Below are 27,881 nucleotides of genomic sequence, written 5' to 3'. Positions count from 1 at the left end.
CTCTGTGGGGAAAGAGAAGGATGAAGCCAGAATCAAAGGGACACAGGCTGCGGTACCCTTCCCGAGGCCCTCTTGCAGGTTCCAGAGCTTGTAGTGTCTTCAGCTCAAGGTAGCTCAGGTAGGCTTCTCTGGCCAACAGTCAGAGAGAGAGACTCAGACAGGTTACGTGCTAGACATCGTGCCAAGTCCTCTAGAGACATCCTCTATGTTACCTGCACAACCGTGTGAAGTACATGTTATTTCCATCCTCAAATGAAGGAAACAGAGGCCTCCGTGAGCGTGTTGCTGGCTGTTCACAGCGGCTGTGGTCCGGAGGCTGGTTTAGCTAAACAGCACTGGGCCAGTGTCTCAGTCTCTGGAATATTTTGTGCTCACTTCCACCTTTGCTCTTCTCCCTGTTTCCTCTCTGCCTCCTCAGTCCTTCTGGTCCTTCAGGGTCGGCTCAAGGCCCCCAGATTCCCTCCTTCCCTGAACTCCTGTTACCTTCAGTCATTTTCAGGACCATGCACTTCACTCTTTGCCTGTTTTCTTCCAGGTGTTCTGCCATGGGAATTTCCTTTCTTTCTTCAGTTAACTATTCCATAAAATGAGAGGATCTCCTTAGTCCCTGAGCAGTCTTTGACATGAGGGTGTGTTCAAGATGTAACTGAATATTTAAAGCATCTCCCAAGTTAAATAATCAGCTACAAAATAAAAGAGCACCCCCCCCCCCAGTTTCTATAAAAGTGATGTTGTGCCTTAAGGTTTCATTGTGCCTCAGATAACCATTTCCCCAAAAGGATGGACATCGGGCATAAAGCCCTCCTACCTGCCCAGAGTCTTCTGGTGTTCCTAAGGCATCCAACCCTGGGGCATTTGTTTACGTTTTATCACTTCAGACATAAGGGTCAAGGGGGTTAGGAGCAATCTGAATCCAACCTATCAGGAAAGGACCTGCCTTCCTTGGCAATGCCCAGTTCTCCAAACTTTCTCCATCCCATCTTACCACTTCCTCTGATGGCTGCATAGGCAGATTGGGATCAGGGCTGACTTCATGGGATGGGGCCAGTGTGGTGACACAAGGCTGAGGGCCCTGCACTCAGGCTTCAAGCTCTCCTGCTGCCATCTTGAAATACTAATGCTTCTATCTTTCCATTTGTGTTTTGTGAGTGAAGTGTGATGGGAGAATGGAACATGCTCTGGGGGCTTGGTTTTTCAGCTCTTGGAGCATCCTGTCTCATGCCACCCCCTGGGGTGGGTTCCCAGCCACCCTTTCCTCAGGCTCTGGGTGCCCCAAGCCCCATTGGGCCTTCACTTCCCTAACCCCACCCAATGGCCACTGCTTCCCCTCTGATCCCTGGTGCCCTGAGCCCTTCGCAGCCTCTTCCTCCTTGCCCCATCCAGCAAACACTGGCACCCTGCATCCAGTGGAGGCCTGGGCAGAGGTATGGGTGGAGTGGGTACACAGTGGAGTGTGGTGGAGCCTGTCTCTGCCCCAGGCTAGCAGCACCACAGTGCATTAGCAAGCAACTTGCTGGGGGTAAGCCTCTTGCCCACCTCCCGTTCTCTGTAGGCACTTTCTCTTGTCCCCGCCCTTTCCTGTCTGAGACGTAGAACTTGGCTCCTTTCCTTGATTTCCATTAAAAATTCCCCCACCCTTTGTTTGCCATTTGTTGCCATTTGTTTACTGAAGGTTTGGGGAGATGGAGTGACTTTATAGCTTAGAAACAAACATCAGCAAACGCAAACTTAAATTGGACTCAGACACCTGCTTAGGTGACCCCATCCCTGTGATAGTGAGCTCTTTCTGTTGGCCTTCACCATGTTGTCCAGTCCCCTATTCTCTTCTCTTCGCTGCTCCTTTTCCTATTTTCTGTCTTCTACTCTCCCACTAGGACCAAATTCTCATTCATTGAAGAGTTTGATTAATTCATCTGTCTCTTTGTTGCCTCTTCCCAATTTATGACTGTAGACCTCCACTCCCTCAAAAGAGCTATTTATCGAGGTGTTTTTCTGTACAAAGTCAGTTTCCCCCTCTGTGTGTAACAGTGATGTTTCTTGAGTTCGCTCAATGATTGCCCAGTGGACCTCCTACAGATGTGGAACTGCCACCCGGACCATCACATCATATTGCACAAAGAGCACAGGAATGAGGGTCTCAAACGATTCCTAAACTTCTGAAAGTCTCTCTGGTTTGGGATAGGAATGAAAAAATTCTCCAAGTTGGGAAACTATTATATAGTAATATTTAAAAATATTTAATGGGGGCTATCCTCTTATCAATACTCTTAATAATGACATACTCTGATACTTAACTACTTAGCATGTCACAGAGCTAGCACCGATCTTAAAAATGCTTCTTCTAAAGCATTATTTATGTCTGCCTGTTAGGAGATTTCCCTTTAGAAACTCATTCTTATATCTCTTGGTATATTAATTTCTTTTGAAATTAATTTCATGGCCAGTTTTCTTGATACATATTTGTCCAATAAATGACTAAAACTTTCAGAGAGCTAATTAGATGGTAAGTTGTCTCTGTGGATATCTTAGAAAAATCATAGACTTACAGAATTCAGACCTTGAATCTTCCTATCTCAACCCCCTCATTTCAAATTTGAGGAAATAAAACTGGAGAAATAAGTCTTTCGCCCATACTTATAGAGCTGGAGGGAGGCATAACCTGGATTAGACACACCCACGTCTCCTTATCCTGGAAGCAGAGGTCTTCCCCACACCAGGAGATGGTGTGGATCCAAGTAGCTTTATCCAAACTGTTCATGGCAGGCATGGTTCTGGGTGCTTTAGCCACATTAACTGATTGAATCATCAAAATTGACTTACTTGGTAGATATTTTTATCAAAATCCCCATTATATGGGTGGCAAGAGAACTTGCTCACTGTAAAGTAGTAGAGCCTGGATTTGAACCCAGGCAGTTGGGCTTGCAGGGTGGGCACTGGATCCGTGCACCCCTTGCCTGTAGCCTAGACATCTAGTTTGTGGAAGTCCCCTCTGGGCACTTTCTGGGCTACTCCTGCTGTTGGGAACGTCTGGGCAGGCTCCCTTAATCAGCATGCTTCCCTAAGTAATAGGAAGCAGAATGATTCTTTCCAAAACTGCTTTGCAACTGTCATAAAAATTACTTATGAAGAGTTTTAATTGTCACATAGTTTCGAGGATTCCCAGGAGAGGTTGCCTTTCTTGCTTTTTAAATTCTTTTCCTTGATAGTCTGAAATTTTTTCCTTGGTCCTCAGAGGACATGGAGGGAAGTTTCCCATCATCATAACTTCTGTTTAAGAAACTACTTCCCATGTCCAGATGTGTTTAGAGAGTAGATTAACTGCTTTTAGATATACTCATGCTTTTTAGTTCTTAGTGTAGTTTATTGTCAACAGAATGAAAGTCTTTAAGACATGACATGTAGGTTTCTTAAAAATTTTTTTCCAATAAATATATTTGATGCAGTTGATACGTGTAAGATACAATGTGTATATTCAGATGGGATCCTCTGGGAATGAGCCTGTGTGTGTTACCGGGGTCCTCTTCTTGCCTTCCAGTTTTACGGGAGCCCTATACAGTCCGTGTGGAGGACCAGAAAACCATGAGAGGGAATGTTGCGGTCTTCAAGTGCATTATCCCCTCCTCGGTGGAGGCATACATCACTGTCGTCTCATGGGAGAAAGACACCGTCTCACTCATCTCAGGTAGGAGAGTGGGCTTCCTGGGCGCAGGGCGCCGGGCTCACCTGCTCGCACCTTGTTCTGCATATCGAATTGGGTCTCCGTCTATATGCGCATCATAATTAAGAATTAGTATGCGTAAAGTTGACGCTGCTGTGTGATTAAATGTGATGTCAGCATTTTCTGTTGGTTTATGTGGCTCGACTCAGATGTTCTCCAGTGAATTGACCGATGGATAGAAATTAGTTCCTTGCGCTCTGTGTATAATCATTATGTTACTTTTAAAAGGAAATGTTGTTTTGATTTCTGCTCCTGGGAGGAGGAAAGTAGGGTTACTGTGTTTGTGAGTGACCTCAGGGCTGATATCGTGATATTCTCTATAATCTGGAGAATGGAAACCCTGATTTCATGCTGTTCTCACCTTTTCAAATGTCTTCAGAATTATATGGCCTCTTTCTTGAAGATTCTATTTGGAATATGTAGTCAGCGTTGAAATATACATATGTCTCTTTATATCTGTATATATATGTAAATAAATAATTTCCTGGTTTATTTTTGGTATCTAGAAATGGTACCACTGAAGTCTAGCTTCTAAGAGGTTGTGGCTCTTCTTTTCTCATGGTTTCTAAGCTGAGTTCTTGGTCCTTGCTACTTATCTGGAAAGGCCATGCAGACACTAGGCTCACTTTTTCTGTTTTGCACATCTTTGGGTAATGCCTGTTGGATACTTTTGGAAAACAGTCATGATGAGCATTGAATGTGGTATAATGGTATACATAATTGCTTTTCTTTACATGTCCCCTATGCACATGTGTGCAAGTGAGTGCATGCACACACACACAGACACACACATTTTATTGTAACTCTTGAATACCACCAACTTTGTGTCAGCTAGCAGAGGTAAGAAATTGGAACTAAACTCCCAAGGTGAAAGAGCATTTTTATTTGGTTTATTGATTTGCTAGACAGTATAGGTTACTATTACAACAAGGACCACTAAAAAAATCACTAAACCATCACACAAATCAAAAATTAAATTGTTGGTCTTTATAGCACATTACAGTGAACTAGGATGTAATAGATGTTTTTGGCCTTCCTTAATACCATCTTTACAGAGAATTTGAAGTCCCTCACACTTTACTGAACAATAAATTCCTTGCTGTTATGTTAATTAATCATAGTAATTTGTTAACTTAGAATGTTGAAAAAATACTAAGCTTAAGACCTGAAATGTGATTGCAATAATCAGAATAGAGACTCACCTGTACAATTTTATTTGCTCATTTCGATTGTTTAATGGTCTTACTTGCTTTTCTTTAGAGGTCCTTTTAGTTTCTTGATAGCAGATGGAGAGATGTGATGACACTCAGTCTGGCTGAGCCCAGAATCAGAGTCAGGAGCCCTCAAAAGTACACAGCAGGGGCTTGTGGGTTCAGGGAAGGGGAGAAATTGGGGCGATGTTTACAATCTCCCACACTCGGGCCATCCAATATGCAACCTCAGTGTCTGCCCTAGAAGGAGAAGAGAGCAGGGGAGAATGACAAACTGCCTCTGAGTGCTTCTACTTGGAGGTGACAGATGTCATTTCTGTTCATATTTAATTGGCGAAGCAAGTCACATGGCCATGTCTGACTTCAGTGGGGCATGTGCCTGGAAGGAGAGAACTGGAAACATGGATGAGAAATAGAAATAGAAATATCTACCGTGAGGTTATATATCTATATCTATATCTGTATCTATCTAATCTATATATCTATATCTATTCTTACGTTTCCCAGACATCTTTAATGAATGGTATGCTTTTATTCAGTTTTCGTTTTTTGTAATCTATGTGAATAGACTTTTTTCTCCTTCCAACAGGAACCTAATTAAAATAAAACGAGAGGAGTTTTGTATCTGGTCAGTGGAGGGGATGCTGACATGCATACAGTTGATATCTTGCCGATAAGAACTGCTGACCCCGTGTCCTCTCCTCAGTCATGCGTTGGAGCTTTATCCTTTGGCAAAATTTTTAAAACAACACAGCATGGACTGCGGGCTTTTCTTTTTTCACAAAGGTATTAGAAAACCAATATTGTACAGGCTTTTACCTCATTAAGGAATACATCCATAGTAAGGTTTTGTTGTTTATAAGTAAGCTATTTAAACAAACACAAGTTTTCTCCAAGATGTTGCACAGGGCAGAGAGAGAGAGAGAGAGAGAGAGAGAGAGAGAGGTTGAGACACATACAGAAAGAGATATTTTTATACTCAGGTATTTCAACCTGAGGACAGGGCCCCAAAGCAGTGTTATGATGATCTGTAAGTAGAAAATCTGGAATCACACCTTATAATGGGACTTACTATCGCTTACTGTCAGACCCTGTTCCCAGCGCCTGAGCCCCATCCTCTGAGGTTGCAAAAATGCCCAGGGAAGGAGGTGATGAAGCCACTGGAAATGACAAAATGGTTAAAAAGAGTAGGAATCTTAATAAAAACCAGTTTTGGGTAGTTTAGATGGAGAAGGGTTACATTTCTCTTTAGGGCCCAGAGTGTGCCAGGGCACAGGTGGCCACACGTAGGAGGCAGGGAGGCTCTGAGGAGGAGGCTGGGACCTCCCTCCAACACATCCCAAAGGCTGAGTGGTGGCGGGGGGAGCACTGGGGCGTCTGGACTGGAAGGGATGACCCTGCCCAGCACAAGGTCCCAGGGATGGAGAGGCATTTCCTGAGTTGGCTCTGAGTCCAGCAGAGACATCCTGGATGCTCTATGTAAAAGGTTAATTCATCTCTACTTCGTAAATAAACTGAGGGCTCCTGAAACTGCTTGTTGAGCTTGGCTAGGTTGTCAGTGGCTGTCAGCCTGCCTCTCTCCCCTGGGTCTGCAGTAAGCCTGGCTGGGAAGCTTGTCCCAGCAAAGCACATCTACTCTGCACAGACCATCTCCTGGATTTCTGATTCTCTAGGTGGAGGAAAGCAGGGACCTAGATCAGCCGTGAAACAGGCCTGTGTGAGGACCCTTGTGCCGTGAGGTTGGGGGAGGACCAGAGGGGTGCTGGTGGGGTTGCCTTGAGAAAGCTCAGAGCTCGGGGCCGTCAAGAGGGGGTTCGGGGCCTGTGCCGGCGAGGCCTGTCCACCAAGGTGACGTTCCGGTGTCACCCAGAGCAGCAAAGGCCTGCTTTTAGCAGATGAGCCTTGGGGCTCGAGGCCAGGGCTCTTAGGCAGTCGGCTAAGGTAAATGGGTATCTGTTGTCTAGGCTTTCCTTTTCAAAGGAACAGAAATTTAAGGTGTGTGTATTCCTATAAAAAGAAACACAAAGGCTTCTATTGGCACAGCATACTAATTTTGCCCGTTATCTTGGTTGAGAGAATAAGGGACTGCATTACATTCTCACAGGGGTGAGCGCACCAGCGAAGGTCTATCTGGGTTTCCATGGGAGCAGCGTGGTGTCACAGGCCATTCTGACCGTGGCATCACTGGCTTAATGCACGTTGGGTCATGCCCTGATTTCTTCCCAGGGAGGTTTTGAGTTGGCCTGGATGTAGGCTCAGGAATCAAGTTGTGCCTCTCTGTCATGTGAGATCATTAGATCACTGATGTTAAGAAATGTACATGAGGGCCTCCCTGGTGGCGCAGTGGTTGAGAGTCCGCCTGCCGATGCAGGGGATACGGGTTCGTGCCCCGGTCTGGGAGGATCCCATATGCCGCGGAGCGGCTGGGCCCGTGAGCCATGGCCGCTGGGCCTGCGCATCCGGAGCCTGTGCTCCGCAACGGGAGAGGCCACAACAGTGAGAGGCCCGCATACCGCAAAAAGAAAAAAAAAAAAAAAGAAATGTACATGAGTTCATTTATTTCGATCAGTCTTCGGAAGGAATACTTCAGTGGTCTTGGTATAGCCTGAAGGTTTGCGTCCCCTCAAAATTCATGTTGACGTTTTAAGCCCCAATGGGATGGTGTTTGGAGGTGGGGCCTTTGGGAGGTGATTCCGGTTAGACGAGGTCATGAGGGTGGGGCCCCCATGATGGGATTCGTGCCCTTGTAAGAAGAGAACGGAGCTCTCTCTCCAGCATGTGAGGATAGAGTGAGAAGGTGTCTGTCTGTAGCCCAGAAATCTGAAAGAGGGCTCTCACCACACCCCAGCCATGTTAGCACCCTGGTCTCTGACTTCAGCCTCCAGAGCTGTCGGAAGTAAAGGTCTGTTGCTTAAGCCTCCCGCCCCACCATCTGTGGTATTTTGTTTTAGCAGCAGAGCTAAGACAGGCCTAAGGGAAGGAATCTCATAATGCCCCCCTGGGAAGGAAAGGCTCATTGCATCTGATGCTGCTGTGCCCTCTGTTTTGCCATCTACCTGGGCCCCAGGACACCCCGTGGTTGACCTTCACTCTCAGACTTCAGCAGTGGATGATAGGAGGCTTGTAAATGTGTGGAGACAAGATATCTCAGGCACGGGCACACACCGTGCATGTAAAATCCTCTGTTAATGTGATGGCCCCTGACTTACTGCCTTCCTGAATAAGCCAGGAAAAACAAGCATGATGCGGCCTGAATGCATTTTTAAAGCACAGTTATTACTTCTCTTCCTCCAAGCAAAAATGAGATCCTTTGAATATCAGATGTTAATGTAACCCAGTAAAAATGTAGTAGTTTGAGGGGCTTCCCTGGTGGTGCTGTGGTTAAGAATCCGCCTGCCAATGCAGGGGACATGGGTTCGAACCCTGGTCTGGGAAGATCACACATGCCACAGAGCAACTAAGCCCGTGCGCCACAACTACTGAGCCTGTGCTCTAGAGCTCATGAGCCACAACTACTGAGCCCGTGAGCCACAACTACTGAGCCCGCATGCCACAGCTACTGAAGCCCGTGCGCCTAGAGCCCGTGCTCTGCAACAAGAGAAGCCACTGCAATGAGAAGCCCGTGCACTGCAACGAAAAAGTAGCCCCGGCTCGCCACAACTAGAGAAAGCCCGCACGCAGGAATGAAGATCCAACACAGACAAAAATAAATGAGTAAATAAATAAATTATTTACAAAAAATATAGTAGTTTGAGGAGGGATGCACTGTGGGAGGTTCTGCTGATGTGGGGATGGATATGTAGGATACCATCCTGGAAAAGAACAATATCAACAGCTTTATAGCCGGGTTTCACTGAATGGCCTTTTGTGAATTTCTTCCCGATTAAGGAGGCCAGCAATCAGAGAACCCAGCGTTCCGTGTCTGTTTTCCTCGGATAAAATTCTGACAGTCTCACTGGGGGTTTAGCTACATGAACATCAAAGACACAGCCCAAGGGTAACCGGATTTGGAAAATGGGAAGCGCAAACATTCCCAGAGGATCTACCTCCCTCTCTTGCACTGGCCCAAATTTCTGTTTCAATATCTCCCATCTGAACACCTCTATTAGTGATGACTCAAGGAGGATTTTATCTCTTAGGATCAATGAGTTTAAGTCCAAGGATGATTATCTTCTTCCAGTATCTCAGGTAAAAGTGAACCATTTTCTGCCCACATTAAATATCAAAGGACCTCAGCCTAGCACTTCACATGAAACGTTTGTTGTGGGTTTTGGATGCTGTATTTGGGTCTGGTCATCATAGATAAGGCAGGGCCTAGGCTTTAAGAAGCATCCCCCTCTCCGGGCCCCCGTGGAGATGGCTTCTGCTTTTAGGAAGCTCCGGGGAGAGATTACTATGCTGCGTGGGTTGTGAGTGCTGTGAGAGACATATGGGCAAACGTTACAAGAACACACACCTTCTCATGATGTTTCCTGGGGAGATCACTTCATAAAAGAAGTGATCTTTGAAGAAAGTCTTTGCATTTGGGGATGGGAAAAATCATTACATCGTATATATGAGACAAGGTTTTCCTTAAGCACGTTTCAGCAGACTTAAACTGAAAGCAGATTTGATGTGATCTGTGCTCTTTGGGAAGGAGAAAGGAGCACAACTATAGCGGGCAGGGTGGGTAATGCTGCAGCGGGCAGTGCCGTATTTGCCCGCTGTGTTCTGTTCGTGTAACGCAGAGCTCTGCGAGCCCATGATCCCTCTTTCCGAGGCACTTGCATTTTAATTTTACTTCTAGTCACTGGGCATTTTCAAGGCAATCTCCTACATAGCTGCTCAGGTTGCCATGGCGATGAGACCCGATTCTGCCCTCAAGGTGCTTATGAGCAAAAGGAATGAGATCAACATCAAAATGATGTAAGGAGCAGACGTAATCACCTGAAAGCTTCACTTTTGATTTTTAAGGTACCGGAGAGCTGCAGAATTAAGAAGCATTTCTTTAACATTCACTAAAAATAAATTTATAGGACCAAATGAAAACTGTAAGGGAAGTATCTATCTATCTATCTATCTATCTATCTATCTATCTATCTATCTACTTATCTATCCATGCATCAGTGCATCTGCCTATCATCTATCTATATTGATTTTCAGCAAATAGGAGCCTCGTTTCAAACACAGGAAATTATTCTTCACACAGGAGGTATACAGCAGACTGGAATTCAAAGGGTGGAGAGATGTAATATTTTCACTGTGTTTATTTTGGGGTGTGGAATAATGTATTCCATGTGGAAGTTTACTGGAAGGGAGAGTCCTGTTCTCTTTCTTTTTAAAAGCCATTAATTGATGATAATTTTGCCATTTAAGTCCATTGCTCACTGAATTAGTTTTTACATGTTATTCTACTGCCACCTGGAAGTAATTAGAAACGGGTTGTTTACAGATCTGGAGAAAGCTCACATGACAGTGAGATTAGAGGTCATATTGATGAGGGGCTCAAGCCTGGCTTTTCAAAAATGACCAGCTAATGAGACCCCGGAAGACCCAGAGCAAACAGAGAGCCTACTACTAGCCGTCATAAAGAAGGCAAATCCCCACTCTCAAAATTAGAAGCTGTACATTGTAGATTATAGCCTGAAACAAACAAACAAAAATGTGTTTCTGATTTTTGAACTCCTGAGGGAGGGAGAGAGACCCATAGCAGTAGGCATGTTAACATAATATTTAAACAAGAAAAAGAAACAAGAGAGAATGGTAGCAAATTTAGCCTGGAGCATCTCTGGAGTGCTGGTGTGTGTGTGTGTGTGTGTGTGTGTGTGTAAAACACTCTATCTGCTATGAAGGTGTTGGTCATTAGGTCAGCCTAAAATGCCCCTTGATTTCCTACTCCGAGTGTTACCAGGAGACTGTGGCTTCTAATTGCAGCTCTGACACAGATTAGCTGGGTAATGCAGGGGAAGTGACTCTTTTGCTGCAGCTTCCTCATGGGATGAACGTTAGTTTCATTGGTTCCCCTGACAATAAAATAGCAGGATATTAAAATTACAAACTGAATATTCCACTTCTCAAGCCAACTACTGTCCAAGTTATTATTTTTTTCTTCTTAGATTTAATCTCATAAAATTTTAATGTTAGGCCTGTGTCAGAGGTGCGGTCATTCATTGGGAAGACTCCCAGGGTTCTGCATATAATCCTACTGTATGCACTGCTGGGATTTATCACGGTGTGAAAGGGTACAGAGCACAGTCAACAAAGGGGAAAGGTACATGGGGAGAAGTCTGGAGGAAACCAGATGCAAGCTTCCAGGAGTTCTTTCCCCACAGAGGATGTGCTTATTAGCTCAGCAGAGAGCAGTGACAACAGGTGAATACAGAATGCCATCTACCAGGGAGCTCATTAAAGACTTGGTGCCCAAAGTTTTTACTGGAGGGCTGGTCACGTAGGCATGTGCATGGCATGTCCCCAAATTCCAGACTCCTAGAAGGAAAGTAGGTCTTCCATGTGAACAGTATTGTTTATACAGTTTAATCACAGCGAGCCACTCTTATCCATTGTGGGGGGCAGGAACCCTCCCGGAATTCCAGTTCCCAGACACCAGCCAAGGGTCAACTCGCAACAGGCCTTTCTAAGGGTAGCAATCTCAGACCAGCTGTGTTAACTCTTGTCTGTACAATGCAACTTCAATGATGGTGCCTCATTATTATTATTATTTTGGCCGTGCTGGTGAGGCTTGTGGGATCTTAGTTCTCTGACCAGGGATTGAACCCATGCCCTTGGTAGTAAAAGCACGGAGTCTTAACTACTGGACTGCCAGGAAATTCCTGATGGTGCCTCATTATTTTCACTCATTTTTTCCCTCACTCAACCATCACTTTTTGCATATCCCCAGCACCAAATGTTGGAAAAATCAAGTGAATAAGACAGTCTATACTTGGAGGACTTTATCACGTAATATCCATATATTCACAGCCTCTACATAGATCTCACCCCAGATTCTCTAATGTCCCCAAACACACTGACCCAGATTCTTTCCTAGCCCCACCTGAATGTCAGTACAGTTTTATTTTATGTTCAGCTGTTAGGGATCTCCTACCTGTTCTCCTCTCTACCTGCAAGGTTTGGTTCTTTCTAGACATGAGAAATAGATGGTAAGCCAAGTCAATTAGATGTTGTTTGGACCCAAGTGCGTTTTCTGGTCTCCTGCTCCTCTGTGAGATTTCAACTCAGGGAAGTTGAAGACAATAACAGGATCATTAACAAAGTATTATCAGGCGGTGATGACAATGAATAATACTGTTGATGTTATATCATTACCAAGCTGAAATCAGATGTCATGAATTGACATTTGCTTGGGCAATGTGCCATAGTATAAGAAAGCAGAGTTCAAGATTTCGAAACATAGTTTTTGACTCAGAATAAGAGGTCAGTGTGAAATCAAGGCCAAGGCCTGAGATGAACGTGAAGTATGCGGGGCTCTTGGTGCTGCTTCCTGTGCATTAGGCAAGTCCAAGTGGAAGAAAGACCCTTACTGTGTGTGTCTGTGGCAGGAGCTCCAGAGAACCACCAAGCAGAGGCACCACAGTTGTCTGCCCTTTGTGGCTTTAACTCCAGGCAGATGGGACAGGATAGTAAACTTCTAGCATCCTAGGCTTCTTCCCTCCTCAGCATCCCCATCGCCCCTGGAATCCCCAGTCCAGGTAGTTGCCACCATGTTCTTTTCCCTCCTCCAGCCTGCTGAGCTGGCTGGAGACTGGGTGCCCTGACCATTCACAACAATTAATTTTAACTGCTCTTCACTGTCTCTCCAGATCTTTGGATATTTCTGCTGATCTGCTTTGTGTTGTTGAAAGTGGCTTTCCCAAGCTTCTCCTGGGGGTTCTTAAGACCCTCATTCCCAGCCCACTGTGGGTCTACTGTCTAATGTGCAAAAGATACTATCTTTTTACTTCATTGAGTCTGAAACCACCTCTCTCTGATGACCCCTCCTACCTCAGACATTGTATTTGTCATGTTTTCTCTCACAGGAAGAGATGGTCCTCTTTCCTTCCAGTCTACTCGCAACCAGCACTGTCTCATGATTCCCCCTTGACTTTTCTAGGACCTGGTTCCATCAGTTCTCTCCTCTATTGCCACCATCGCCTCCTCAGTGATTACTGTATTTCTTATGACACAGGTGCTCAGCTGCCCCAGTTTTAAAGAAAACTTTCCCTTGGCCAGCTTTCATACTGCTGTATGCTTTCATTCATTCTGTTTTCCCCTGGAAACCTTATTAAAGGAATAGTCTATACTCATTGCTACTCCTAGTCTGTACTGATTTAGGCTATGCCTCTTACATTTTACTGAAACTCACCTTGTCAAGGTCACTCATGGCATCCTGGTGTCAGATCCCAAGGCCATCACTTGGTGCAAGTTCTCTCTGACTTCCTTCTCCCTTGGGTGCCCTGTTACACTGCCTGGGTGACTTCCTCCTGTCTATATCTTCATTATCTCTTTCCTTGAGTTCACATCTTTTTTTCCCTGCTCATAAATGTGAGTAGCTCCCCAGAAGTCAGTCCTCCCCACCTCTCCCTCTCAATCTCCAATTTCTCTGTTGTTCATTTCATCCCTTTCTCAGACTTCATCCATGACTTCTGCATTGATGACCCTGACATTGGCTCTGTCTTCTCTCCTGGGATTGATTAATCCCCACTGCCTGCTCCCTTCCTGCCATTTCCAACTGAGGATAACTAACGCAGAGCTAAGCATTTCTCACAACCACGAATGGATTTGCCTTTGCTTTGCTCTTTTTTTTTTTTCCAGGTAGTAACTATTAGTTTCCAAAGAATCACAACCTAGGTGGCTTGAAAAAACAGAAATTTATTCTATCACAGGTCTGGAAGTCAGAGGTCCAAGATCAAGGTCTCAGGAAGGTTGTGCTCTCTCTTAAGGCTCTAAGGGAAAAATTGTTCCATGTGTCTCTCCTAGTCTCTGGTGCTTGCAATAATCCTTGGTGTTCCTTAGCTTGTGGACACACCACTCCAATCCCTCTCTCTGTTGTCACGTGGTTGTCTTCCTCTGTGTGTGATTCTGTGTCTCTTCTCTTCTTATGAGGATACCAGTCATGTTGGATGAAGGACCCACCCTACTCCAGTATGATCTCATCTTGACTAATTACATCTGCAATGACCCTATTTTCAAATAAGGTCGCATTCTGAGGTTCCAGGAAGGACATGAATTTTGGGAGAACACTATTCAACCCACTACATTAACAAAGCCTTTCGATTCCTTTTTGACCCTCTCTCATATTTTACATCTTTCTATTTCCTGCTTGACACATAATAGACAATGCATATTAGAGGAGATCTTTAAAATTTGTTTTTAAAGGAAGGAAACAAAAATCAGAAAGCCTCAGCGGTGTGGCAAGAGGTACCAATACCCGGCTGTTCATGTGCTGTCCCCCAGTCCACCCCAGCTGTGTCAGAACGCCAGCTGGCAGCCTCCCCGTCAGCTGTCTCTCCTCCAGCTGCATGTAGCTCACACTGGGTTGGGAGCCAGGATGGGACAGAATCAAGATGGTCCAGGGCCAAGACACCGGGGCTGTAGGCTAACGGCTTGACTTGTATTTTCAGATCATGCTATGGACTGAGTTGTGCTCCCACACACCTAATGCATAAGGTCTAACCCCCAATGTGGATGGATCTGGAGATGGGGTCTGTAGATGCTAATTCAGGTTAGGTAGGATCATAAAGGTTGGGCCCTAATCCAGTAAGACTGTGACCTTCTAAGCGATAGACATGTGAGTCCACAGCAAGAAGGGAAGACATCTCACCAGACCTCAGCCATGCTGGGACCCGAATCTCAGACTTCCAGTCTCCAGAACTGTGAGAAATACATAGGTGCTGTTTAAGCCCGAGTCTGTGGTGCTCTGTGACAGCGGCCCAAGCTGGCCAACATGGATAATATGCATGTAAGCTCACTTTCTGAATCTACTTCTGCAATTCCTGAACTCCACTGCTTCCCTACTCAACGTTTTGGGTTGTGTATCAATAATACCACATAACATGTGACGAAGCAATTTGATGACACAGTGAACGCTCAGGTTTTTGTTAAATGATACTATTTTCAAGTGCAGTGGATTATTTGGCCTCTCAGAGTCCTGTGTTTGTCTTCTCTATGGAAAGTGGGTCAGTTATTAATGGAAAAATGAAGACTACAGTGCCCCACCCTTATCCATGGGGGATACAATCCAAGCCCTCCAGCGGATGTCTGAAACTATGGAGAGTCCCAAATCCTATATATACATACATAGCTATGATAAAGTTTAATTGATAAATTAGGCACAGTAAGAGAATATCTTAGTGGCCAGCATCACTGTTCTTGGGCACTGGGGCCATTATTAAGTAAAGTCGGTGTTACTAGAACCAAGAGGGCTACTAAGTGACTGGCGGGTAGGTAGCTTATTTGGTGTGGATACGCTAGACAAAGTGGTGATGCCTATATCCCGTGTGGGATGGAGTGGGATGGGGCAACATTTTGTCACACTACTGAGAATGGGCGCACAATTTAAAAGTTATGAATTATTTATTTCTGGAATTTTCTGCTTAATATTTTTGGACCTCAGGTGACAGTGGGTAACTGAAACCTCAGAAAGCAAAACCATGGATAAGGGGGAACGACTCTACATTTCCCAAATGACGAGTGGGCTGAAAACTTACATGCAATTAATGTTTCCCCCCAAATACCCCAAATTCCAAAGTCAGTTCCAAGGTAACTCTAGTTTTATTAGGTGAACAATCACTTAGTACTGAAACGTCTACAACTAAGCCATATTTGGACAGTTGCATTGACTGTGCTGTGTCCATGTGTGGAGAAGTAGTGAGAATATTTATAGACTATTTCAGGCTCTTTAGTTTCTGGAGTACCGTGATGATGCCCAGTATTTACTGCTCAGAAGTGGGCTGTATAAAGATTACAAATCCTCAGCACACGTTGCTCTGCAGGAGGGCGTAGTTGAGATGTTCTTTTCAGAGATGCTGATAGACAGACAGAGTAAATAAGGAAATATAGGCTTCTTAACATCTTCCAATTGGGTCACATGCTCTTCCAGGGAAGGTTTCAGGCTTCTGCCCGCCTTCCATTTTGCCAAATCTGCATGAGGGCTTGAGCTTGAACTCAGAGAGACCTGGCTTTGGATCTCAATTTCACAGCTGTGGGAGCTTCAACAGTTAATTGCCTTTCTGTGGAACTGGACACAGCATTTTTATAAAGATTAGAAATGCCAGGCAAGGTGTTCCTTTTTAGCCAATTTCTGCTCCTGGCTGTGCACTCGGCTATCTCGTCAGAAGGTACAAGAATGGAGTCTGAAGCCACTGTCCACATCCACGTTCCAGGCCCACCACGGACCACACTGTGACCTTGCAGTAATCACATAGTCTTTCTTTGCCTGTTTCCTCAGTCATAAAATGGTAACAATAAAATGTTGAAACATTCCAATGAATTAATACACGTAAAGTGCTTAGAACAGTGTTTGACATAAATTTTGAGATTATTACTCTTGTAATTCTTACCTCCTATCCATCTAAAGTGTTCCTCCTCCAGAAACTGGGTAGTCAGGACTCCTGGTCCAAAACAAATAAGAAGTTGCTGTGTGGAGCTTGTTAGGGGTACGAACAGAAGTAATTCTATTTGAGAACAGTTGTTAAAATACGAGGTGTCCTGAGGAAGTCATGGGTAAATGATCCAAAATCTTGCAATTTCAATGTAAGAGCATAAGAATGCTACGGAACTAATAGTTGTGTTGGATTTTATCAAAATAAACAATTTTTGTTAAATGTCTACTTTTCTTAAACAGATATTGGATGATGTAAAAGTGAAATAACCTTATTTTTTGCCTTAACCATCACAGATATATCAGAATATATGTTTGCAGGAAGGGTTTGGACTTAGATTAAAACACTTGCAACACATTTGGATTATTAAGTAGCTAACAGTGTATGTCACGTTATGCCTGACAACTTCACAACAACCTCATAGGTCATTATTCTCATCAGCCCAGGTGAAGAAACTGAGGCACGGAGAATTTCAGTAACTTGTGCAAGATCCTATATTGCAATTCTCTTTCTCTAAAAGATAGAGATTTTTCGTTTAAGAAAAACACAAACTTTCTTTCAGTCCATAGTCCATAAATGCATGAGTCAACACAAGTTGTCAACATTGCATGACACACAACTTTAACAGCTTTAACTCGAGAGTAGGAACTTGTTTAAGCAAGTAAAACATTTTAAAATATGGTATGATCCAAACTAGACTTACCTTTCTGGACATTTTATCTATTTAGAGCATTTTATTATGTTTGAGGACAATATACTTAATGATTTTTGAAACAATATTGCACAACTAAAGAAAAATCAAAATAGATGAAACTGTCTAGGATAAAAATAATTTTCTTAATTTCAGTTTTATTTAAAATTGACCCTTCCCATTGACCTCAAGAATAATATTATGATACCTGGTACATAGTAGGAGCTTAATAGATATTTGTTAAATGAATGTTGAATGAGCAACATTTCCATCAAAGTGGTGGTGCTATTTCCTTTCAAATTATTCTTAGTGCTTTATGAAGAGCTCTTACTTTCCTATAATTTTTTTTCTTCCTCTGCACAGTACAATTTCAAATCAGCCTCTTCACCCAATGCAAAGATTGTCTGAGCAGGTGCATCAGAGGTAACCCGCGATTTCACAGCTGACTTTCGCACAGAGATATCCACATCCCCAGTATTTAGTAGTCCCAAAGCAAAAGCTGTCTTCTTTTATTTTCATGAAATGATTTTATTTTTGTAAATGCCTTACAGTTTTATGCTGCAGTATTTGTTAAAATATAGCACTGAATAAGTCAACGAAAATCCTTATATGCCAAGACATTTAGAGGCATTGTATAGCATTTCTTGATGCACTGGGTCCACAACCAAGCCATTGGTCCTAAGACATCACTTTTCTTGTTAATCTAAAGGGAGGTACCCACACGGGCACACACATTTGGTAAACACAGTGTGAACTCTGTATGGCTGTTGGGTGTGCGTGTGCCTGTTTCAAACAGGGATCAGTGTGCTCCAGCAATTTATGATGCTGCATCTAAAAATTGTAGAATATCTGTGTGGAAGAGCTTCAGAGTATCTTTCTGACCTGGACGGTGGAGCCCTGAAAGGTCACTTGGTGGGCAGCAGGATTGGCGACCACCTAGCCAGAGGGCTCACCCTCGTGAGCCTGGTTGAGGATGGGAATGCTGCCTGGACCATCCTTCCATCTGTATCACAGGATGCAATTTTGCATCGGAAAATTATTTCTTGGTAGAAGAAAGAGTCATCTGGGCAGTGAGTGGCAAAGTGGAGACTCAAACCTGGGATTTTGTATGGCTGTTTTTGCACAAGTGATTTTTTTTTTTTTTTTTTTTTCTGTACGCGGGCCTCTCACTGTTGTGGCCTCTCCCGTTGCGGAGCACAGGCTCCGGACGCACAGGCTCAGCGGCCATGGCTCACGGGCCCAGCCGCTCCGCGGCATATGGGATCCTCCCAGACCGGGGCACGAACCTGTATCCCCTGCATCGGCAGGCGGACTCTCAACCACTGCGCCACCAGGGAGGCCCTGCACAAGTGATTTTAAATTTCTTCATTGCTGTCATTTAATCATTTACTATATGCATAAGGTGTTGTTTTTAAAGTTGCCATTTTTATTATGTGACCCATTTAAAAAGGGCACAGGTGAGATAGAGGCACACAGAAATAACTTACTTAAAGTCAATAGGTTTACTGTATTGAAGAATGGGCAAAGACCAATGGGGTGCTTTTAATTATTGATTTAAAAGAAGTTCATTGAAAACTGTATGCCTCAAGATGAATCATTTTGGAATGGCCTTAAAATTCTGAGTTCCTAAGTTTTATTTCAGTAGCAAATATATAAAAGGCATTTTGATGCAGACAATATGTTGTATATCTGGGAATGTTTGCTGGTGGTTTCTGAAAAGAGAAACCATATATATATATTTCTTTATAGATAAAAATGTCCTCAGATCAATGTTTCTTGACCTTTTTTTTGGACCAGGGATGTGCTGAGGAAATAATGAAAACTGTGGAACAGTGGATCCCCAGGAAAACACATTAGCACCCAAACCTGCATTAATTCCAGGCCTTTTTCCTTCCCTTCAACCTCACCATCCATTTACACCCTCCTAACCCCATCCTTACTTCCCCTAGCCCAGATTAACTAGGTATTCATACCAGGTTAAGCACTCTGATAGAAATGCTGGGTAGTCTCTCTCTCTCTCTCTCTCTCTCTCTGTTTTTGAACTCAATTTTATTTTGAAAGCTTCAGGCTCACTCTTTTAATTTTTTCTTATTGGGGTGTAGTGTTTTACAGTGTTGTGTTCGTTTCTACTGTACAGTGAAGTGGAGTTCCCAGTGCTATACAGCAGGTTCTTACTAGTTATCTGTTTTATACATATGAGTATTTATATGTCAATCCAAATCTCCCAATTCACCCCAGCCCCTCCACTCTTTTTCTGATATCTTATTTGTCTTTGCTTCTTTTGCTCCATCTGTTATGCATATATTTTTTTTCCTTTTGTGCCCCTTGAATTGTACCAATAACTTTCACTGCAATTGTTCTCATATCAGGAAAGGCAAGGGGTTTTTATAAAAAGCCTTCATCAAGCCATTTTCAAACTGCAGATGCTTTAAGAAAAGCCATACTGAGTCCCCCCCCTCCCTAATTAGATGGTGAAATTTTTAGTTCTTGGCACTGTTATCTATTTGAATTGAAACCCTATCATTGAAAAAGCCAAATGAACTTAAAACTGAGGAGGGCCATCTCCCAAAAGGGAATGCAGCCAGGCTCCAGCCCTCCGTGGAAAGCCAGAACACACACAATCTGGATGTACGTGACACATTTCTACAGCTCCCATCTCCAAGTTAAGTAATTTGATCATGAAAAAATTATCCTGAGATTCGGGATCTTTTAAAAAATAGTCTGTATTACAAGTTACTCCGTGAATAACCAAATGTTGAAGACAAGTATATTTCAGCCTTGCAGGTAATTTTTAAATGATCCACCGAGATTTTTCAGGGCTCATAGACTGTGCATTGTTGATATTTTCTGTTAGTCTATGTCCCAGTTATTCCCTCTTCTGTTGAGTTTTACTTCATCTCTTGTCATTAAATGAGGAAAAAATATACCAATGTATGTTTCAATCATTTCCTCTTGTGCTGATTTCTACACCACCCCATCACTAAAAGAAGGAAGTCTAAGCCTCCCATTGCTGGTCATGCCTTCAGTGATGACCCCATGAAAGGTTCCCATGAAACTCTGAAATCGATTTTAGATGTGAGACACAGAATCTTTGGTTTCTTTGAGGTCTGTTGCAAGCTCTTTACTGGACTCTTTACGTGATTTATTAATGTCCTGAACACGCGAATCCAGGTTTATTCCTCTGAATCTCTTGTTCTTGTTTACTGGGTTCAATTTGTTGAAACAAAAGACGAATACATATGTGTTCCTCTCTTCCTTTATCAAAATTACCAAACTGTTTACCTTAAACACCTTTAACTTTATACTGAAATTAAAAAAAAATGTTGTAGATAGTAATGTATGTAGATGCTTAATTATTAACCTTTTTAAGAAAAATAATGAAGCTGGAAAAGTAATTTCATGTATTTAAAATATACATTGATTGCACACCCATCGCTGATAATCTCAAATCCTATACCTGTTTGCTGTACATGGGAAAAATATATCCAAAGTTGTTTTTATCTTAAAGGTAGGCTCTAAGATTAAGCTACATTTTACTAATAGTGGCTATTGATTTACAGATCTTTTACATATGCCCTTGTGAAATAGTTTTTCAGGAGAAGCACAAGAAGGCCTATGGACATGTGATTTAGGATATTTCTGTTTTGGAGGGTCCATTAAATTGACAAGTGTTAAATTGACATTCAAGTGTCAAGAATTTTAAACCCCACGTGTAACAGCAGAGGTATTAAAGGTGATGAGATCTATGTAAAGCTTTGGTACAATTCTTTATGTATATCAGGTTATTACATAGGACACCAAATCCAGGTTTACAGAGAAGTTTATTTGTTTATTAGTAACTATTAAATGAGACCAGAATTTAAAGACTGGTGGGAAAAGAGCAATTTAGAATGCACTTTTTCCTTTAAATTCGGGGGTATTTACCCTTAGTCTCAAATCCTTTTTTAAAACAATTAGATGGGACAGAAACTATAATTTAGGGACAGTTATCTGAACTCAGTTATAGAAGTGAAGTATTGGGGGGGGGGTCCCGCAGGAGGGACTGCATATCAGATGGAAATGAGAGAAAGACTAGAGGAAGAAAGGAAAAGCAAATACACCACACGTATACATTTCATTCTGTGCACCCGTATTGTCTCTGACGGCTGCATGATTAATTCAAAGATTTATTGATTTTCTTCTCTGCTCTAGCCTGCTGACCTGATTCTGTTGGCAGGTTTGTGTGGCCCGAACCAATCTGACAGTCATGAATGTGCTCCACGTTAGTCCCCGTGGTCTGCAACAAATTTTTTTTTTCTTTTTTTTTTTTTTTTGCGGTACGTGGGCCTCTCACTGCTGTAGCCTCTCCCGTTGCGGAGCACAGGCTCCGGACGCGCAGGCTCAGCGGCCATGGCTCACGGGCCCAGCCGCTCCGCGGCATGTGGGATCTTCCCGGGCCGGGGCATGAACCCATGACCCCTGCATCGGCAGGCGGACTCTCAACCACTGCGCCACCAGGGAAGCCCTGCAACAAATATTTGATGCCTAGTCCTTATCAACAGTAGCCGAACACGAGAGAGAGACCCATTAACACACCTTCCTGTGCCGTGCCGTGAAAGGAATCCAGAGATGCCAGCCTAAAAACAGACGCGGCTGGGATGATTTGTTTGAACAGATGTGAATTTGTGTGTGTGTGAGTTTATGTATATACAAACGTTGACGTGGAAGTGGTGGCTTTTTTACTCTCAGTGACAGACATTAACCAACATTTAGTTGTTTAAAAATGCCTTTATGATATCTGTGATGTGCTTCAAATGAATCCAGTAGCATGGGGGTGGGGTCCAGCAGGACTCGACCATTGGTGAAGTGGGTGATGGAGGTTCCTTATACTCAGTTTTGTCTTCTGTGCATGCTTAAAATATTCTATAATGAAACCTTGAGGAATGTACACCTGTATAACAAACCATGATACTTTTTATTTGAACCTTCAGAGCACATGGTCCAACACAAGCGATGGGCGCCTCATCAAGCCAGGAGTAGGCAGATTATGAATGTCGTCGTTTACAAATTAATGATACATTAAGTGAAGTGTTGTTTTCCTGCTGGTTCTGAGTTCTGAAGCTCTGGGGTAAGACCAGAGCCATAAAAAATCATCCTTTAAATTAGTGATGCTTCTCCAAATTGAGAGCATTCCCTCTCAGTTAATAAAATGGATATTTTCGGCCAGCATTTCTCAAGCTGTGTCCATGGAGAGGCTAAGACGATAGAGAAAAGGTCATGTGGATTCCGGTTCAAAAATTTTTAGGAAATAATATATTAAACAATAGCAACACAGTTCTTTACTATGGGACCGTACAGCACAAATCCTGAGTGATCATGGCAATTTTTATCTTTATTTACTTTTATTTTCTTAGATAACCCATGATACTCCTTAGACTATAATTTGGGAAGCACTACTTTAGAATTTAAGGCAACTAAAGGCGATTTATGTAACAGTAGTATTCTTTTAAGCTTTACATTCAATGATTAAAGATTAAGTATGAGCTAGATGTTTAGAAACATCACTTTTGGGTAGAACAAATCTGAAAATTCTACTTTTCTATAATCTAGTTTATAGGTGCTTCAGGTTTGATTGGATTCAGATTCTATTTTGTACCTTTCGGGGCATCATTTTTATTCATACAACTGTAAAGCAAGACACCAGCTTGACTGGCTCCAGAATGGCCAAGTACAGAGTGGGGAGGAAAGGGTCTACAGTTATTCTGGGATGTCATAGCAGAAGGGAACCAGCCATGGGTGGGTCCTCATGGGGCAAAGACCCCTAAGAGGGATGAGCTTGGAGAGGGAGAGCTGAGAGGTGGGCAGGGCCAGTAAATGGAGGGTCTTCTCAGACAAGTCAAGGAGTTTGTAGGGATAAGGGAAAACTGTTGAAAACTGGGCAGGGGGGCAATGTGACCATGGTTCCTTGTATAAAGAACAGTGGTGAGTGGGGAGCAAATGTATCCTTGAATGAGTAATTACAAGACACACTGGAGACTTGACTGCAGCAGTAGATATGGGGGCAGAGGAAAGGACAGATTTAGGGAATGTTTGTGGAAGGTTGGCTGCACTGGCTGAGAGACTGGATGGGAGCAGTGAAAGAAGGAAGATCACCAGGTATGACTCAGATTTTTGCCTTAAGGAATTTAGTGGATGGTGGTATAGTAACTGGTGGCAACACATTATTTAATTTTATTAATCAGAGATTTATCAGAAATAGCTTTAATAATAGGCAAAGCCCTTTAGGAACTCTCTTCTTGGTGGGCGTGGGAGAGGAGTCATTGTAGCCCCTTAAGCTCACGAAAAATATCTTTCCGGAGCTGGCTTTGCATAGACGTTCACAGGACACGGGATTCCTACCTGCTACCTTCACTCACAGTTTTCTTTGTTCTGTTTCACCCTGGGCTTGATCTGACTTCCTCCGATTCTCCCTCACCACTGACCTCAATACATTCTCTTGACTGATTTCAAGTTAGTCCAAGTAAAGGAAAGTGAATGGTTTAGACATTTGGGACAAAAAGAGAGATGATGGCCTCTCTTCTCAGTCACCCCACTCTGAAAACTCTGGATACAACAGTTGACAATAGTTATTATTCACTGTTTCATTTGCTTCCTTTGTTTAAGCTGAATGTAAAAACACTGAGACCCTTTCTGCTCTTGTGTCTGAAGGTGGTTTCTCGAAGGGCTGTCTTCTATTCTCCTTAATCTTCTGTGTTCAACTTCCATAGAGCCTTCAGGTAGTCTAACTTTAATTCATCTTTATAAGTTTAAACTATCTTTCTACTCTTTTAAATCCCCTTCCTTATTCTTGTTTAGTGTGTGGAGACTTCTTTTTTTATCTCCCCGCAGGCTACTCTCTTAGCCTTTTCTTCTTTAGAAGAAATTCTTTTAACCTCTCCTTATAAGTTTCACAATTTCCAACCTTTGGGTCATTTTCTTTGCTCGCTTTGATCTCCCTCCAAATATTCCTCCATTAAAAACAGTGCATACATTTTCTTCTAAAATCATGCAGTGAGGAAAATGAACTTTTATATCTCTTCAAGAGAGTAAATGTGGTCAAAGACTATAATTGAGTTTCTTTGGAGAAACTGTGTGGTCATGCTTCTAATTAGAACATGGAGATGAATCCTGTCCTTTTCAACCTGTTTCACACTTCTGCATTGCTGAGTAATTTTCTTAAGTTCTTCCTATTTCTACCTTCAAATCAGGATGCATTTTCTCATAATGGAATGGCAGTGTTGTTTGATGAAGACTGACTAATTTCTTTTGTACAAGTTACATGAAAAATATTTGACTTGTCTTCTATTTTCTCTAACTGCATTTTGAGTAGGAAGGCTCAGTCACCTTTGCAAAAGTACCTGGAGATGAATTTTTAAAAATAAATTGTTGAGGAGATATTTGTATACTCATGCCCATAGCAGCATTATTCACAATAGCCAAAAGGTGGAAGCAATCCAAGTGTCCATCAATAGAGGACTGGATAAACAAGAGTGTGGCATATACATGCATGAGAATATTATTCAGCCTTACAATGAAAGAAAATTCTGACACATGCAACTTGGATGAAGTGTGAGGACATTGTGCTGAGTGAAATGAGCCAGTCACAAAAAGAGAAATACTGTAGGGTTTCACTTATGTGAGGTACCCAGGGTAGTCAAATTCATAGACACACAAAGTATTAAGGTGGGTGCCAGGGACTTGGGGAGGGTGGGGAATGGGGAATTGTTGTTTAATGGGGACAGAGTTTCAGTTTTGCGAGATGAGAAACTTCTGGAGATTGGATGCACAATAAGGGGAATATATTGAAAACTACTGAACTGTCCTCTTAAAATGGTTAAGATGATTGAGTTTTATATTATATGTATTCAACCACAATTAAACCCTAACAAAATAAATTATTGCACCTTTTCCCTTTAAATGACTGCTTGGGAAAATTGCTTTCGTTCACAAAGACCTGGATGAACTGACTTTAAATAGTATTGCAGGGGCTTCCCTGGTGGAGCAGTGGTTGAGAGTCCGCCTGCCGATGCAGGGGACACGGGTTCGTGCCCCGGTCTGGGAAGATCCCACATGCCGCAGAGTGGCTGGGCCCGTGAGCCATGGCCGCTGAGCCTGCGCGTCCAGAGCCTGTGCTCCGCAATGGGAGAGACCACAACAGTGAGAAGCCCGAGTACCGCAAAAAAAAAAAAAAAAAAAAAAAAATAGTATTGCAAGTGTAACATCGTTATTTTACAAACAGCTTCAAAAATCATCATAAGAATTACTTTTTACTAGTATTTTTTAAAATAATGTGATTGGTGACATTGAATTTGGATTTTTAAAAAATTGTAGCCATAAATAGACTTGAAAGCTGTAATACCGTTTGGGGAAAAATATGATAGTAATTTTACTAGTCTATTTTCTTTAACACTGTGATCGGCTGAATGATAAATAATGGGTACATAAACTGCAAGAAACAAGGATTTGGATCTTTTTCGTTAATGCTGAGAATAGCGACTGGCGCATAGTATTCGTAGTACAAGCTCAGTGCATGTTTGTTTAATGAGTGTATGTCGAGGGTATCTATGTACCAAATACAACTTGAGCATGTGGTCTGCAGAAGAGTGGACTCCTCAACGAAGCACATGGTACTTTTAGATATCAGGACCCTTCATTTTTTTCATTTATCACATAATTACTTACCAGTGAGCTTTTAGTTGCTCAGCATTTTGTATCTCAGAGTAAATACTTTAGGCAGATCGTATAGATGAAAACACTGAAAAACAGAGGGTTGGAGAGATTGGTCCATTGTCTCAAAATAAATGGGTAACAGAGCTGTCCTCTGTTCTGGATGCTACATTAGGCAATACTTATTTAGTGAGCACCTACTATGTGCAAGCCTTGTATGCCACACCGCCTCATCTTAGCCCCAAATTTTGTCCTTTAATTTTATTTTTATCCAATCACAGCCTTTTGGTAGGATTACCCTAAGAAAAGAAAGTAGGGTCCTTGGGTGTCTCCAGTGCTCTGGAGGGATCTGCATCTTACATTCAAAAAGTTACACAGGTGCTAGTTTCTGAAAATGATGTGACTGGCAGCCTACTGTAATACAGCCTATTAATTCAACAGATAAAGTTTTATCTTCTCATCTCCTAGAGCAGTGTTTCTTAAACCGTGTGTACATGAATCACCCGGGTAGGTAGGGGCATCTTGTTAAAACAGATTCTGATTCAATAGTTCAGGATGGGGCCTGAGACTCAGCATTCCTGATGGCCTCCCAGGTGTTCCCAGATGTGCTGGTCCAAAGGGCTGCTCTTTGGGTGGCAAGGCTGTAGGTTCTCAGCCCTGGCTGTACTTTGTAACAACCTGGGTTGATTTTTATAGATACCTATGCCCTGTTTGTAGAGCTTCACTTTGATTGGTCTGGGCATCCATAGTTTTAAAAGCTCTCCCGTGAGTTTAATATGCTTTGGGTGCTGAAGACCACTGCCCTGGGCAAGCACAACTGGCATTTGTCTGTCACCATATCACTGAATCCACTAATGCCATTTGGCTCTTTCCAGGGTCTTTTAGGGGTGCAAGGAAGACTATAGAGAAATTGTCCTAAGACAGCACCCAACACAGGGACTAGTACTCAGAAATATGTTGGCTGGGCCAGTGAGTGATCATTTCCAGACATTGTAGATTATGGCCAGTGACTTGATCCCAGGGCAGTGGTCTAGTACTGCAGTCACAGTACATCAATATCCCTAAAAATGCTGGTCATTAGATGGTGGTGGAGGGGGAAAGGGGCCTTGTATGCCCAGATGAAAACTGGGAGAGACATTGGAAAGAAGGTAGTGGAAAAGTAAGTTTATATCTGTGAGAGATAGATGATATATGGATGATAGATAGATGGATGGATGGATGGATGGATAGATGGATGCATGGAGGGATGGATAGAAATATAGAAGACAGGAAAGAGACAAACCAAATATGTACAACTCAGAATGGAGAGGCATAAATTGGTGGTATCCTTTGAGGGACTAAATAAAGTTGGAGGGGCATACATAAGTACTGTGGGCACCAAGTTTCAACAGATGTAGCAAAATAAGCAAGCATTTATTTGTAGCAGTATGTTTAAATAAAAATAGAAATGAAGGCTTATAAAATTGCTTCTGGATGAAAATAGCTGTCTCTGGCTAAGGACTGCTTTTCAGATACTGTCCCTTTCCTCCTGAGCCATGATGGATGCTCAGAGAAGCATGACCTCACTGTATAGGTGGGGAGGAGAGCATGCATTTTTCCATTTGAGAAGAAAGCACTTTCTGGCTTTTTTCTAAGATAGTATTTTTACTGACTTACGAGACCTGCACAGGAAGTGGCTTTCATGGGGTTTTATCTTCCCAATCACATTCCTGATGTCCCTGTTGGGAAACGTCTTCCTGGGCAGGCCTGCTTCTTCCAGAAGTACAGGGTCAGCAAGGGAATCCACTGCCCCACGTAGCCATGGGAGCGACCACACGAAGTAGTCTCTAAAGATATTAAGGCTCCTCCAGGAGCTTTGCAGGCTGCGTAGGGCCCCTCCTTCAAGCATGCACATTCACTCATGGCCAGTCAAGGAAGCTGGCCAATAGGAAAAGTAAAGTTCAGAAGGGAACTAACCACAGTGGCTTTCGGCAACGCTTTTGCCTTGCTGCACATCGCTT

The 27,881-nt window shown here is 42.9% G+C and overlaps 1 protein-coding gene across 2 annotated transcripts in view; it reads left to right on the top strand.

Annotated features, from left to right (window-relative positions):
- Window positions 1-27,881, top strand: part of DSCAM (DS cell adhesion molecule) — a gene marked incomplete at both ends in the record, with an annotated part of 740,068 nt that overhangs the window by 129,149 nt on the left and 583,038 nt on the right. For both annotated transcript variants that reach the window (XM_082624816.1, XM_082624817.1), the window contains one exon: window positions 3,536-3,682. In XM_082624816.1, coding sequence (XP_082480942.1) covers window positions 3,536-3,682 — 147 coding nt within the window. The remainder of the gene's footprint in view (window positions 1-3,535; window positions 3,683-27,881) is intronic.

This window comes from Mesoplodon mirus (genome assembly GCF_964341445.2).
Source record: "Mesoplodon mirus genome assembly, chromosome: 6".
NCBI classification, from domain to species: domain Eukaryota; kingdom Metazoa; phylum Chordata; class Mammalia; order Artiodactyla; family Ziphiidae; genus Mesoplodon; species Mesoplodon mirus.
The sequence above is the reverse complement of the archived record's forward strand: the minus strand, read 5'-3'. Positions and strand labels throughout refer to the sequence as shown.